Source organism: Mauremys reevesii, linkage group 27 (assembly GCF_016161935.1).
Source record: "Mauremys reevesii isolate NIE-2019 linkage group 27, ASM1616193v1, whole genome shotgun sequence".
Lineage (NCBI taxonomy): Eukaryota > Metazoa > Chordata > Testudines > Geoemydidae > Mauremys > Mauremys reevesii.
Genome location: NC_052649.1, coordinates 7,904,299 through 7,919,018, shown reverse-complemented (window position 1 = coordinate 7,919,018; position 14,720 = coordinate 7,904,299). Strand labels below are relative to the sequence as shown.

The 14,720-nt window shown below is 52.9% G+C and overlaps 1 protein-coding gene across 2 annotated transcripts in view; it reads left to right on the top strand.

Annotated features, from left to right (window-relative positions):
• LOC120392135 (junction plakoglobin) overlaps positions 1–14,720 on the top strand; it is a 49,978-nt gene that overhangs the window by 19,553 nt on the left and 15,705 nt on the right. Inside the window, exons 1-3 of one of the 2 annotated variants that reach the window (XM_039516679.1) lie at positions 11,526–11,621; positions 12,270–12,493; positions 13,952–14,208. In XM_039516679.1, coding sequence (XP_039372613.1) covers positions 12,277–12,493; positions 13,952–14,208 — 474 coding nt within the window. In that variant the 5' untranslated portion in view covers positions 11,526–11,621; positions 12,270–12,276. Of the gene's footprint in view, positions 1–11,525; positions 11,622–12,269; positions 12,494–13,951; positions 14,209–14,720 lie in introns of those variants that run through there. The other variant, XM_039516678.1, reaches the window with a different exon arrangement.

Sequence of the window (14,720 nt, the reverse complement as noted above, 5' to 3'; positions counted from 1 at the left end):
TTGTACCTTAAGTATTATCTGATTTCCTGGTGGGAGGATTTGAGATCACCTGCCTTAGAATCTGTGCCTCTTGCTACATGCGTCTGTCAAACTGCCGTAAATGCCTCTTTTAAAGGCCTAAGTAACTAATTACATTCGCTCAGGCTCATCCCACTTGCACAGAGCTGTGAACAATGCGATTCCTGAATGGGGAGAGCAACAGCCCTTCTGACCTTTTGTTCTCTCCCGGAAAATGGAGGGGCTGCTTTGTGTGCAGAATAGGTAGTTGAGACTGCTTCCTCCCCCCCTCATCTGTAGGGGAGAGCAGCTCAGCTCGCTTTGGGTTTGTTCTCTGTGTAGAAGAATGAAACCCTGAAAACTCCCAAGTGTGGGGAAACGGGGGGTCTCCCCCATTTTACCCAAAGGTGTGTTTAAAGTTACTGGCCTGCCTCCGCAGGGTAGTGGTTTAGGATCCTCAGTGTCAACACCTTTAGTTTGAAGTCTTCTAAAAATTCTAAGCACAAGGTAAGATTTCTAACGTGTAACTAGACTGTGTAAACACTGCGGCTCTTCCGCCTCCAAGCTGAGAGGATGCTTAGCAGGTTTCGCTGTGTTGTCCAAGGGGTTAATGTAATATCCCTGAGCTTCATTTAACCTATTTTAGTGGTTAGATAGTGCTCTGGTAAGCCCTGTGTTCTTAGTCTCAAATCCTTTTAACTGGAGCTGGCAGTTCTGGCTTTCAACATTGGCCTGGGATTTGAAAGGAGGTGGGGTAGGATGCAGTCACGCACTCCAGCATGGGGGCACAGTGTCCTCTTGTTGTGCCTTGATAGGCATAGCTGCTCCCCACCCCCCCATGTGAAGCTGGCGCTGAGTGATTGGAGCCTGACAACTGGAAGTGTCACGACCAGGAGCTGAGCATCTCTGGGGATAGGTTGTTTTTTTAATGCAACAATATTTACGGCTTCCCTGCTGCTTTTTTGGGGGTCGCTCAACGGTAAATCAGTTTAAAGCTGGAACTCTAATAAAGATTCTGCTGCCTGCTCGACACAAAGAAGGGCAAGTTTATCTCAGGGAGCAAAAGGAAAGGGCTAGACGCAGGCATTCGAGCTGCAAATAGATGCATATTTATTGGAGACTTCCTTGTCAGACGTTATCTGTGCAAAGATGAAGCTGTCTGGATGCAGATCAAATAACTTTGGAGATATGAGGCTTCTAGTCTCTCTTCCCAGCTGTAGCTTCCTCTGCTCCTTGTCACAATTCTTAACTCCTTGACTCCAGGATTGTAGTAGGAAAGAATTAAACCTTTTTTAAGAAAATCCATTGCTCTGGGGGAGTGGATGGCTAAACCATCTGGCCTGACCTGATTCTTGGTTCTGTTTTGATGCTTCTGTGCCCTTAAATAAACTTTTCACATCTAGTGTCATGTCCTCCCAACATGCGCATGCAGTTGGCCAGTCTGGAATCTCCATGGTTTTCCCCTTTTGCTAGTGATCATTGATGGTTAATGGTCAGCGTTTGTCCTATCAGCATAGCAGTAGCCCTTGTAACCAAGCCAAACACTTGCAGTTGAAAAGGCACAGGTTAGCCCCTGCTTCTCTGCAGTAATTACATTGAACCAGTTCAGTAGGGTGGTATCTTGTGTGATTGTTGAATCTTTCCGGTGATCAAGCTAGGTGACACTCAGTCCACTTTCATTCCATGCTGCTGCTGTCCCCTTTGAGGATGTGGAACAGTCCAATAGATGATCTCGGCTTTCTGGATAGTCTCCAAGCATCTTCCTTGGTTCCAGGGTCACAAGTACAGAGCTCGCTGCAGCTCCGTCCCCTCTGACTGCGCACCGCAGGCTCCAGGCCTCAAGCCGTGACTTCTGGTATGGAATCGTGCAGTTCTTCCACTCCGAGACCTGGCGTTGAGCTGCAGCATCCTGTGGGCTTGGCTACACTTACAAATTTGCAGCACTGCAGCAGGGTGTGAAAACACACTGCTGCAGCGCGCTGCAAAAGCTCTAGCGCCAGTGTAGTCAAGCCCCAGCCGCCCAGAGCCGCGCCAGCGCGCCCAGCGCCCCCCCCCCCCCCCTACAGGAGGTGGAGACGAGACAGCGCTGGAGAGTTTTCCCAGCGCTGGCGCTTGCTGCGCTCGCTCGCTGCTGCCGCGCGGCGCTTTGAGAAAAGTGTAGCCATAGCCTAAGTATCAACTGAGCTTAACCATCAGCTCTGATTGGGTTCGGCACCCATGGTTCTGCCCTTCCAGAATGCTAGATAGTGACTAGCAGCCGCCTTAAGCCAAGTATTGAATCTGTAATAGCAGCAGTAAGGAGGGAGGGAGAGGGAAAAGGTCTTAAAAACTGTCTATATACAGGACTCTTCCCAGAAGCATTGCCATCCTCTGGTGGAGACCGAGGGAAGCTTCTCTGTGCCTGGTGCCTGTAGCTGTGGGTTCTAGGACAGATGTTGGTCCCTCTCCCTGTAACTCTGTCCCTGGTTGAGGGTGTATCCTTTTAAATCTAGCCGGGTTTTCTTTCTCCTGTGTTCCCAGGCTTGGGCCCCTCCCAGGACAGCCTAGTTGGGGGAGCTCAGCAGGTGGTCAGAGGTAGAACATCAAAGGGAATATCTCTTGTGATGTCCCATAAGTGTTGGCAGATGAGTGGCTATCTCAAGCCATTGTTCTGCTTCCTGTTTTTTTACCAACTGCTTGTTGTTAAACTAAACCACCGTATTCATGCCGTAAGCTCCATGACCCGGTCAAGGTACAGAGCTGCCACAGTGTGATCTGGTCCCTGTCTCCCAGTTACCCGTCTGTACTGCGTTCAGTGGGTGCTTCGCACCCTTCAGACAGCTGCCCAGGGTCGTTGTCTAGGTCCGGAGGTGGTTGCTTAGCAGGTGTGGATCCTCTTATCTGGATATCTCCAGCTCCTGTGCTGGCACAACAAAGGGTGTGGAGCTGCATTAGTGTGGAGTGACAAGCCCATGTCGAGAGCTCCTGGCAGCAGAGCACTTCCAGAGTGATGGATGGGAGCATGCTGCGTATTATTGTCCAGCGCTCCATTAAAGGAGCAGGGCTTGACCTTCATGTGATCTCCTGGGAGAGATCTGGTGTTGCTGCTGTAGAGGCTAATAGAATGGGAAAACTCCCCCCGCCCCTCATAATAAGCATTTCCTGTTGGCCTCTCATTGCTACACCACCCCACCAGCGTGGGGAGCAGCCTAGCAGGTACCTGGATCATGTTTTTTTAACAGATGAGTCCTGATATAATGACCCCATCTCTGAATGCAGAAGTTTGTGGTGGCAAAATTTGGTTCCTGTTTGTTACAGGGAAGGAGGACCCTGTCGCTTGTGTGGTGCTCCTGTCCGTGCTCCCCTTTCCCGGAGGGCCCCTGCAGTGCTGCCAACTCAGAGCTCATGAGTCTGACCCCCAGAATCACGAGACTTACGTTCCCTTTTTTTAAAATTTGCCTTCTGGTTTTTACGCCTTTAGGGCCACAGTTTCAAACTGTCCTCCACAGCAACAAGGCTAAGCCCTTCAGGAGTGGAGGACATGGTAGCATGTTCCCACGGCTCTAAGGTAAATACCAGACTGAGTGTTTGGCACCAGTGGTCACTGCCTGGATCCTCTTGTCACATCTCACTTCAGCTCCTCTTGGTGCCTGCCCGCCCGTCTTCCCGCGAGTTCTCTGGCTCTTTCCAAATCCGAGCGGGGTGTTTGTGGTATTGGAAACCCTTTTATGTACAGACCCATTAACCTAATCTCGGTTTACATGCCTGCACTCTGTAGGTCGGCTTTCCTTTGTGACGGCGAATGCTCTCCTCTGAGACTTCTTCAGAGCTGAGATCCTGGGGAAAGGATTCTCTTTGACTCAGAAGGCATGGAGAGAAACTCTGTATCTGCTGCTTTGGAGCAGAAGGCCACGGAGCTGGTATGGGGGGCATGAGGCAGAGCAGCCTGGCACTGAAAGATTCTCAAGGCTGAGCAAATGTTTTGCATATCATTTGCTCTACAGAAGACTCTGCATGGGTGCCTTGCTGCCTTGTTCTCTGTTCCGATTGCAGCTGCGCAGAGCATACCTTCCCTGTGCTCATCTCTCTGCATGAACAGGGTGAGGACAAAGGCGTCCTATCTTCCAGTCCCTCCAAATTACTGGCCCAAACCTCTCGATTGACCACCACCTGCTGCAGCAGCGGTCAGGCACCTCTGCCGCGGTGGGCACTGTTGACCACCCACTTGGCATGTTGCCCCAACTGAGAGGCCAGAATAACCATGTATCTTGCTGCCTTCAGAATGAATTTCACTAGTTTTCCTGTGCTAACCCCCCTGATCTGACAAGGGGACAGAGCTGCATTCTCCTCGGGGACTCCTAGGTCTGACAATGCGCTTGTACCATGGGGAGCACAGCAGGACCACACCGAATAGAGAGTCCCTGGCGCTGGTGACATTTCCCGAACCCTTAGTCAAACAGTGACATTCTCTTTCTGCTGGCTCAGTTGCCTAGGAGCGCACTTGCTGCAGGCTCACTCCTTGCTTGAGCGTGCTACTTCCTGAACCCACAGAGATGCTTCTCAAGGTGCGAACGATCAGGCTTATTACTAGCTTGCTCCCTGCCTCTGACCAAAGGCTGCCAGATGGGCAGATGAAATGTGGCTTTTTTTTATTCTGTAGCATGGATGAAACTCTGGAGAAAACTAGGTCAAAGTACAATCACAGTCTCCGCTTGCAAGGCTCTTTGTTGCATTAATATACCTCATTTGCTTTCACTCCTTCCATCAAAAGGCTAAAATCCCCTTTCATATTTCCAGTGCCGCTCTGAACTGAATAGAACCTGCTTCCTTCCTCATCCCCATCCCCAGAGAGGTGAGTGGGGGGGGGGGGGAAGTCCATTCTCCTGCTCCCCAAGGGAGATGCGTGCTCACTCTGAATAATACTAATTCCTAACTGAAAACACTTGCGAGGAATTCCAGGAAGGCCACACTATAAACAAGTAGAATCTTGTAGTGTACAGTTTTCCCAGCTGACTCCCTTGCCATTCATCTGTTATTGCCTAGCAGCCAGCGGAGGCCAGGAGAACCTGCTTTTGGCCCTGTCATGATCTCTGGCCCCTCTGTTCCAGTGGCCTGCCAACCAGTACTGATCCTGCATGCTCCTGCAGCGGTTCCCACCTTTCCCGAAGCTGCTCGGTGTTTGGCCAGTGCTGCACCGGATCCGGCTGCTCGCCATTAGCTCTATCCTGTAACGGAGTTGGGCAGTTGGAAGACGGGCTAGCGCATTCTGAAGCCTCCTGGTGAGTGCTGTGAAGGAATGGAAGAAAGCTGGTGCCAGACATCTGTCCTGAAGTCTCAATCTGGGAAACAGACTCATTGGGCTACTCTCAGCTTGGTACTTTAGCCAACGTGATTTGCCTGCACTTCTGAGTGGCTAGCTGTGTTGTGGGACTAGCTGCCGTGTCCCAGGGCCATTGGCTTCCCCACTGTTTGTACAAAGCCTCTTAGAGCAGATAGTCACATGCAATGCCTTGAAAATTGTTATCCTGTTTGCAGCCAAAACTTATCAGGCCTAGCTCATTTAAGCTTGTAAAATACCCCTGGACTAGCTTTTGATTTGTAAGCTTAAACGATTGCCATCTACCCTGGAAAAACTGCGGCGGCTCATGCATTATGCAGAGCCGTGTGAGCAGTCAGGGTTCCAGCTGAACCCAGGCATGCTTGGAAAATAAGTGCCTGTCAGACTCCTTCAGCTCTCGGAGCAGCAGTTACTGTCCACATATATGCTCAGTCTCTCTGTACCCAGCCCCTCCTCATAGTTCATGCACTCCTTAGGTGCTAGACTGAATTAACAAAACCTGCTCCTGCTGGCCACTGGCTGGGCATCCTGCTCGTGCTGTGCGGTGCTGGAGGGAGGCAGATGGTCCGATTCCCCGCAGGGCTACACCTGGCCTTGGGGGACACCTAGGGTGACCAGATGTCCTGATTTTATAGGCACAGTCCCGAGTTTTGGGTCTCTTCTTATACAGGCTCCTATTACCCCCCCACCCCCATCCCGATTTTTCACACTTGCTGTCTGGTCACTCTAGGGACACCTTGTTTTTCCTTAAATAGAAAATTGCCCCTCTTTAGCAACACCTGAATTTCAGTGCAGAGTTAACATGCAGTGGCTGTGATTGGACCTGTTCCTAGTCCTTCCATAGGCTCCAGTCAACGCTTCTTGGATCTCTTCAGCTTCCAATTCCATGCCTCAACTACCACCCACTTGCATTTTGTTTCCTCATCTTGGTTGAGATTTTCAAAGTAGGCAAAGGGATTGAGACACTTCTTCAATTAACCCTACTGAAAGGTGTTTAAATCTCCTAGACTGCTGTGAAAATCCCTCCCCTTGACTCCACTGTTCTCTCTGACCCACTATACTCCTGTGCGTGTGTATACTCAGCCAGTTTAGGAACACTTACTTTCTGGGGGTGTGGTCCCATATGCTCATGGCTATCTCCTCCCTCTGTAGGTGGCCTCTGCTTTGGGATAACACACGAGCCACGCCTTCGTAAATTCTGTTCCTCGTTATGGCCCAGACACATTCTGTGGCGCTGAGAGATTCACCTCACCTCCCTGCCATTTTCCCCACCTACCTCACTGGGGCGTGGGAGAAGATTTGAGAAGTGCCAAGTGTTTCCCATCTCCTTGTATTTAGATACCCCCAGTTTGCTGTCCAAATTGCGAAACCTCCGTCTGCTCCTGCTGTCTGGTGCCCTGGGAACTAGCTGTGGGTTTTTTGTGGCACGCAGAACTGACCAAGCTGTGGAACAGAAGTGGGTCAATACTCACTCCAGGGCTTACTAATTCCCTTGCTTTTATCGTGGCTTAAAGGCCAGCCTCCCCATGGCAGGGGAAGCCCTCGCGGGGAGCGACCAGGGCTGTGTATTTAGAGGGGCGTGCATGCTGTGACATGGAATTGGTAGCACGTCTCGCCCTGGGATGAGCTCTGCAGGTGCCCTTCCATGACAAGTGATGACTTTAGGACAATGTCATTTGTCTCCGGATACTGCTCAGTGCCTTGTTCCGAGGGTCTCCTGGCTGCCTCTGCTTGGTATGTTGTCCCCTTGACTGATCGCTGTCAGCCTGCAACTTACATCCCGCCCACCTGACGCTGCAAAGAGAATTGTTTTTCACACATCTTGGTGCAGTTTTCAGACTGACCCTTTGTATTTACGTACCCAGCGGTTTCTGTTCACTTCGTTTGCAGATGCAAGAAGAGGGACAGAAGTATCTCAAGTCTATCAGGATAACAAGAGACGTGGGCTGAAATGCTGAATGTAAGACCAGTCTCTTTTCAGCACTGAGTCCGCTATCGACTCTCGCCTTTTTCTGGAAACTTGGATCTGTGCTTACCTTTGTTAACAGCTCACTGAGCACTGAATGCTCCTGTGCTGTGTGGAGAGTCCTGTGTTTTCCCGGACCCGGTGCTTTGCATTAGTTCAACCCCATCTCCACCCCACCCTCCAGCATATCCCGTTGACACATGACGGGGAGTAAATAGCTCAAGCAGCTTCCATTAGTGGTTCTCTTTGCCTTTTTTACTACTGCATATGCAAACATTATGCACAGGCCATTATAGGTGTAACCTAACCAGTAAATACAATTACAACTTTATAGCTTAAAATTACAGACAGACAAGAGTAGAAAACTGCCCTTAAAATGTACCTGGGATGGTCCCGGGAGAGGAGGTAGAAGATGATGAGCGGGTGTGTCTGTGTACTAGCTTTGTGTGGATTTCAGCGAGCTAATAGACTTTCATAGCACTAAGCTGGCGAGGTTTAATTTTCAGTGTGGTTCACCCATTTTATAGGTGGGGAAACTGAGGTGCATAAGTGGAGTGACTTGTCCAAATTCAATCTGTGGCAGAGCTGGGAACAGTAGAACCCAGATTTCCTGACCCCTGTTCTAACTTGACTAGACAACACTTTTAGCTTCATTTGGACTCCTCGTTGGTTTGTCTGAATGTGCCAGGCCCTGGGTCTGATTCGCTCCCCCTTGAACATGGCTCTGTGCTGTTCGTTATAGCACAGGGCTGCCTGGGAACTGCTGGCAGTGCTCAGACGTGTTTTCACCAAGCCCTTGCAGGAAAAGCAACCTTCTTGGTAACGAATCCTGAGCAGACCTCGTCCCGACGCAGCAAGGTGCAACCCCCATCTGCCCTATAAAATCTGGTGCCGCCACCCAACGCCCTGACTCAGACATCAGATGTGCCACTAAGTCAGCGGGCCGAGGGAAATGGGAGTCAGGGTTTTACTAACTTCCTGCCAGCTCAGGCACCAAAATGGGTTAAGGCTGCATTGTAGCTTTCACGGGCTGGGCTGTCCCATGAAATTGCTTGGCTTGGGTCTGTTCCTGGGTGGAGGGGAGCAGTCAGCAGAGAGCTCTCCTGGTCCAGCTCCTTCCACGCATGACTCAGAGTATTAGTGCAAGGTGGTAATTAAACCTCTCCTTTGGACATGCATGTGGCTGCCTCTACCAGTCAAACTTCCTGCTCCGGTGAGGCCAACAGTGGGGCTCACTTCTCTTATCAAGTCTGAAACTGTGACTCATCCCTCCCTTCCCTGACTTGTTGTGACTCTGAGTCTGGGTCACAGGCCATGGGGAGGGCGGACTACGGATCTCCTGATCTCAGAGGGCCCTGCAAACCTTGGGAGTGGGAGTGAAGTCTGAGGGGAGCCTGGCATGGCCATAAAAGGCAGCTCTCCTGGCTCCCTGCATCAGCCTGGGTCTCTCTTGACCAGAGCGTTGTCCTGAGCAACCTCCCCTCTCCCCGGAGCGCAGAAAGGTTCTTTTGGGGAGCCCAGGAAGGGGGTAGAGGAGGGGACTCCTTCCATCTGGGAGTGTTAGAACCCCCCCCCGGGCTGCCTGGACACAGATGGGACTGGGGAAATGCATAGCAGCCCGGGAATGGCCTTCATTGTCTCCTAGTGCAAACCACACCCAGGCTCTTTCCTGGAAAGCTTCCGCTGTGTTTACCCAGCCGTCCCCAGGGCAGGGCCCTGCTTGGAGCCATCTGCAGCCTGGGCTGTTTTTCTCAAATGAGCAGAGTGCATGAACACAGGCTGATGCTGGGGGTAAGCAGCCCCGTGTAGAAGCGTCACATGCTCTAGTGGATCTGTGCAGATGTGGGGAGAGCGAGGCAGAGTTTGTCTGACACGAGCCGGAAGCAGGCAGGGTTAGAGCTGCCCCTGCTGCCAGCCAGCCATGCTCCAGCCCCTTGAGCTTTGTCCCCTGTCCACCCTCTGGAGTGGGTCTGAGGAATAGCTCTGCAAAACGGTGCCCTGCTCTCAGTACAAAGGCTGGGGCTATCATCAGGCCTTTCGAGAGAAATTTGTGTCCCAGGTATGTCCAGTTCAGTGGGGCCCTCCTCCCATTTCACCCCAGTTGCAGAGGTTTTTGGGCCCCAGTACAATTGATCCCTCCCACCCCAGTCAGCCCTGGCTATAATGTACTCCACTTGCTTTGGAGAAGTCACTCTGTTGCAAGCCAACATGCAGTCCAGACAATAAGCAGCAAGCTCCTTGCTGTCTGCTAAGCTCTCTTGCCCGAGTTCTTTAGCCTGGCTCTCCTGCTTGTGATCCTACTGCAGCACGCTGGCAAGGTGGGTCTTACAGAGAGCTACGGAGGGGTGAGGCTGGCAGGGCTGGGCAGGGAGGAGGCCAAGCATTACTCAGTTCCTTGTGGTATTGCCCCAGAAACGCTAGGTGCTTTCCAGGTGAGCAGGACAGTGCCCTACCTGCATATGCAGGCGGGGCTGGGGGCTGGCTTGTTTGAGCTCTGGGCTGAAACCCAGCCCACTGCAGAAACCTCCCCCCACCCCGTCCTAAGGACCATAGGGACGGCTCCATTAGGTGTCTGGCTTGTGCCAATGGGAAGGAGGCAAGTGACTCTGGAATAGGCCCTGTTAGCATCTGGACATCGCTGTGCTGGGGTGGGGGTTTGAGAAACCTGCTTTACCACCTGCAGTACCTCCCTCCCCCCACATGCTGCCAACTCCTGGCCAATAACAGCACAGCTGGATTGCAGAGATTCCTGAATTCCTTCCTCAGGGTCTGGCTGTTGCTTGGAATTGGGCCCCTCCTGTCCTCTGTGGACCTGAGGTGCCTATTGGGATTAGAGGGTCACAGGGCAGCCGCTCAGCTGGCGTGAATACGAGTTGGGCCGTCAGCTCCGAGATAAGTAGCTGTTGTTACCTCTTGGCATTCGGCTCAATGCACAGCTGGGTGGAGCAGAAACAAATGCCAGCTGGAGCTTTAAATGAAGAGAAACGCTTGGTTAAAGTAGGGTAAACATGGCTCGCAAGGAAGCGGGCTGCCTTACTGAGCTGGCTGAGCATGCGTGGCCGCTGTGTATGCTTGGACCTGGTTGGCCCACAGCACCGGTCTGGGCGTTATTAACCTCCTGGGGCCGGCTCTGCGAGGAAGCAGGTTCCATCTTAGGTCAAGCGCTGAATGGCTGCGCTCTGCTAAGAGAGCAAACAGACGTTCCCCCTCCGAGCTGGCCGGAGACCCAGCAACTCGCTGGGTGTAGGCCAAGCAGCTGTTGGACTCACTTAGCTGCTAGCAGCATGTGCCAGATTCAAGCCAGTGACCTAGAGGTGAAAGCTCCATATCCTCTTGCCAAGCCTCTGAGCTGCCAAGTCTCCGCTGAAAGCACCCGTTCAGGTGACTAACGAGATCAGTCTCGCCCCGGCTCCCGATGTTTCCATTGTTTCGCCAGCTTCTCTCAGGAATGCGTCCTTCCTGTCCGCCAGCATCTGGAGGAGCCCCCTACCCAGAGAGCCACCATGATTAACCCGCATTCCTATCCTGGGTGTGTCTGCACCCAGCTGCAGCTGCTTTCTCCATTAACCCTTCAGTGCAGTGGGGTCTCCATTAGTGGCACTGGCTGCAATTGCAGCATACAGAATGTGCATCTAAGTAAGGTGACCAGCTGTCCTGGTTTTATAGGGACAGTCCCAGTATTTGGGGCTTTTTCTTGTATACCCCCCACTCCCGTCCCAATTTTTCACCCTTCTATACGGTCACCCTACATCCAAATCCCATCCTGCCAATGTCCAGTGGCTATTTCCTTGCTTGCTCTGTGTTTCTCTGAATACCTCTGCAGCAGCTGCCTGCTCTCCTGGAAATGTGACTGCTCGAGGCAGATCTGTGAGGGCCACGGGAATCCTGAGCAGCCTGACCTCAAGTCTGTGTGGAATCTTCTGAGGCTGTGCAGGGTGTGTGTGGGCGGGCAGGGGAGATACCTGGACAAAGTGCATTTCCACTGTGGGAAAGACTGGATTCCCAGTTCGCACTTGGCAGAAATGCTGGACTCAGTCAGCACAAGGGATTCCTATCCTGATCCAGGTTCCTTGTGGCAGTCCCCACCTTAATCTCTGAGCAGGGTATGGGGCTGGAATCTGGCACTCCCTTGCGAGCCACTCCTAGCAGCATGGGGCGGTGGCTGCTTGGCGTCTCCTCCCCCAGGGGCTGAGCCGGCTGCTGCCAGCCCCAGGAAGGAGAGTGGCTCTCCTGTATGGCAGTCTAGAGGCGACTCTGCGGAGCTGTTTCCATTTGAATTCCATCACTAGGGGTGTAAGAGATCTTGCCTGGAGGTGCCGATACTCAGGTTATTGCATCCTGGTAAGTACCTGCCCTGGGACGGCGGTACCTGTTCTCCTGGGCATCTCCCGTGGCATGGATACAGCAGCGAGTCTTAGCCCTGGGTCCGGCACCCAGTTGGAGGGCATTTCACTAGGACAGGCTAGCGTGGCTTGCCTTATTTTTAGGTGCACTCAAGCTGTCCCAGAAACATCTCTGAAAAGCCCGTTTTTATTCTGAACTCCAAACCCTTGTGGCTGGCTTCAGCTTTCTGCCAGTTCGTCTGTCCGGAAACGGCTCTTTAAAAAGCTCCTCTGTGCTGCCCGGAATAGCAGGGGATCTGTCCCTCGGCTCGGGATGTTCTGCACACGCCTTCAGGAACCGAGAATAACCCGCCCCCTTCTGCAGCGAGTAATGGCCATGGGGAGCTGGAGCTTTACTCAGGCTGTCTGTACCAGCCACAGCCTCCTTTCATGTTGCAACACGAGAGGCAAAGTGCTGAGCTGTGGGATTTGTCATCTTGGTTCATCCTTCCATCTGGTTAATAAGAAAAGGGCAGATAGTGATCTCGGCATGTGTGGGAGGGTCCCGGGCAAGCAGCACTTAGCTACTGATGGTGTGTTAGCCTGGGTCTGCGAGGGGAGGGGGCTCTGGATGGAGTCTGTAACTTCCTTCCCCTTCTCCCTGCAGAGCAGCAATGGAGGTGATGAACATGATGGAGCAGCCGATCAAGGTGACGGAGTGGCAGCAGACCTACACCTACGACTCCGGCATACACTCTGGGGTGAACACCCAGGTGCCGTCGGTCAGCAGCAAATGCATCGCGGATGACGAGGACCTCTACGCCAAGCAGTACACCATCAAGACAACCACCTACAGAGAGGCGGGGGGCCAGGGCCTGGGCCCAGCGGCAGGTAGGACACACAGGGCCAGGATATAAAGTTGGTGATGCAGAAATTCTAGTGCTCCGTCCCAGCCTTTCTCCATCTCCCTCCCATGTCCTATACTGGATCTACCCCACTCCATAAATCCTTTGTCTTCTCCGTGCCCGGGCGGCCACTGCAGCTGAAAATACCTTCCCCTGTCTCCCTGCCCACGGGCAGCATGGCTGAGTGCAGGAAGGATCTCGTACAGAGAGGGTGTTTTGTGGCATAACCACATCTCTAATTCCGAGCTCGGTCTCCACATATGCCTCAACGGCGCTTTAAGCTGCGTTCTCAAGATAGGAGCCGTCTGATCCCAGCCTAGTGATCAGCCATCTGTGCCTCTCAATTACCTGGCTGCTCAGAGACAGTTTGCAAAACTGTTCCCAGGCATTCAGCTTGTCGTTTGCCCAAAGTAGCTGGCGATGGTGCAATTCTGGCATGTCTGAAACAGAGGGGAAGAAAACCAGAAAAATGTTCCCCTCCTCCCTTTTTTCCCTGTACCCCAAACACCTGCACATTGTCAGCAGAACGACAGCTGTCTTGGCAGCTACAGTACGCGGGCTGGGCTGGGCTGAGGAGGGGAGGGACAGCTTCTGTGACGCGAAGTAGAAGACCCTGGCTCTGTTTCTCTCTAACAAGAGAGTGAATCGTTGAACTCTTACCTGCCAACGCTGGACTCCGTTCTAGTGGTTCTCCCCTGTGTTTATCTCTGAGTAAAGGGATCAGATTACTGGCCCCAGATGGTAAATCCCCTTTCCCGCAGAAGAGGTACAGTGTTGGCAGAGGAGGGGAAGCGAAAGGTATTTCCACACTACAGCAGCAGAGCTGCAGACGTATTGCTTTAGCCTAGATACTTCCTGCAGCATCAGAAGGGGGTTTCCATGCAGGCAGGTAACCCACCTCTCTGAGGCTGTGGCTCGGTCGGCGGAAGAATCCTTTCTCACTGCCCCGTGACCAGGCCTTACAGTGGAGTAGCTCACGCCCTACCCTGGTCCTGAGGCTGCGCCTAGGAAATGGTGTGATTTGGGGATAGTTTGTCAGCTAGGAACTGGACCAAAGCCACCGGCCGTTCCCAGAGGATACAGGTGGCAATTTGGTGGTAAGAGCTGGATCTGTCCTAGCAAACCCCACAGTGAAAGGCCTCCAGATGCCATTCCAATCCCCTGAGCCAGCTGGTCCCAACTTGCAAATGCCCTTAATTTTTTTTAATTAACAGGCCTTGTGTGACAATTTCCTAATTATGCTGCCTAATGAAGTGTTCCCTTACAGCAGCACAGAGGTATCTGTTTACAACGTGAAGCACCAGCTTCTGGGGCGGGGGGGGATTCTGACTTTACGGGTGTTATTTTGTTAAGCTCCTGCTCAGCTAATTGAAATCTGGAGGCCTGGCAGTGAACTCTGCAGAGCTTGGGAGTTTAACATTCCCGCCCCCTCTCCTCCCTGCAGCAGCAGACATGGAGTCTCAGCTGGCCATGACACGGGCCCAGCGTGTCCGGGCTGCCATGTACCCAGAGACCGTGGAGGACCGATCCCTGCTCATGACCACTCACATTGAGGGCCAGCAGACCAATGTGCAGAGGCTGGCCGAGCCCTCGCAGATGTTGAAATCTGCCATTGTGCACCTGATCAACTACCAGGACGATGCGGAGCTGGCCACCCGGGCCATCCCGGAGCTCACCAAGCTGCTGAATGATGAGGACCCGGTAAGGGAGCAAACTCTGCTCAATGCACGCTCTTGTCTGGGGTGTGTTCTGGGATCAGGCTGCAAGCCTCCTAGCTGCGTGCTTGCCTGGGAGCGTAGCTCTGGCTGGGCCCTCGGAGGAGATCCAGCCAACGCTGACCAACGCCCTTCTCCTTTGTAAAGCACTGTAGTCACATGGCCCATCAGCCCTGCTGCAGCAAGGGGGAACCGGACCCAGGACAGCTGTGTCCCTTTACATCTGTACTCAGTTCTTCCCCTCTCCCTCCTGTCCTTTTAATACCTCATGTGACCGTAGCGCTCCTGGCTTTGGCCAGCTGGCCAGGCAGGGCAGCCTGCACCCTAGTGCTGCATAGATTCCAAGGCCAGAAGGGACCCTTGTGAGCTCCTGTATGTGCAGGCCAGGGAACTGCCCCAAACTAACTCCTGGAGCAGAGCTTTTAGAAACCCCCCGATGCATTGCACCCCTGGCTGCTTCTCCCTTCCCACCCCCCTGCTGTGCCAGAGCGCCTGAGC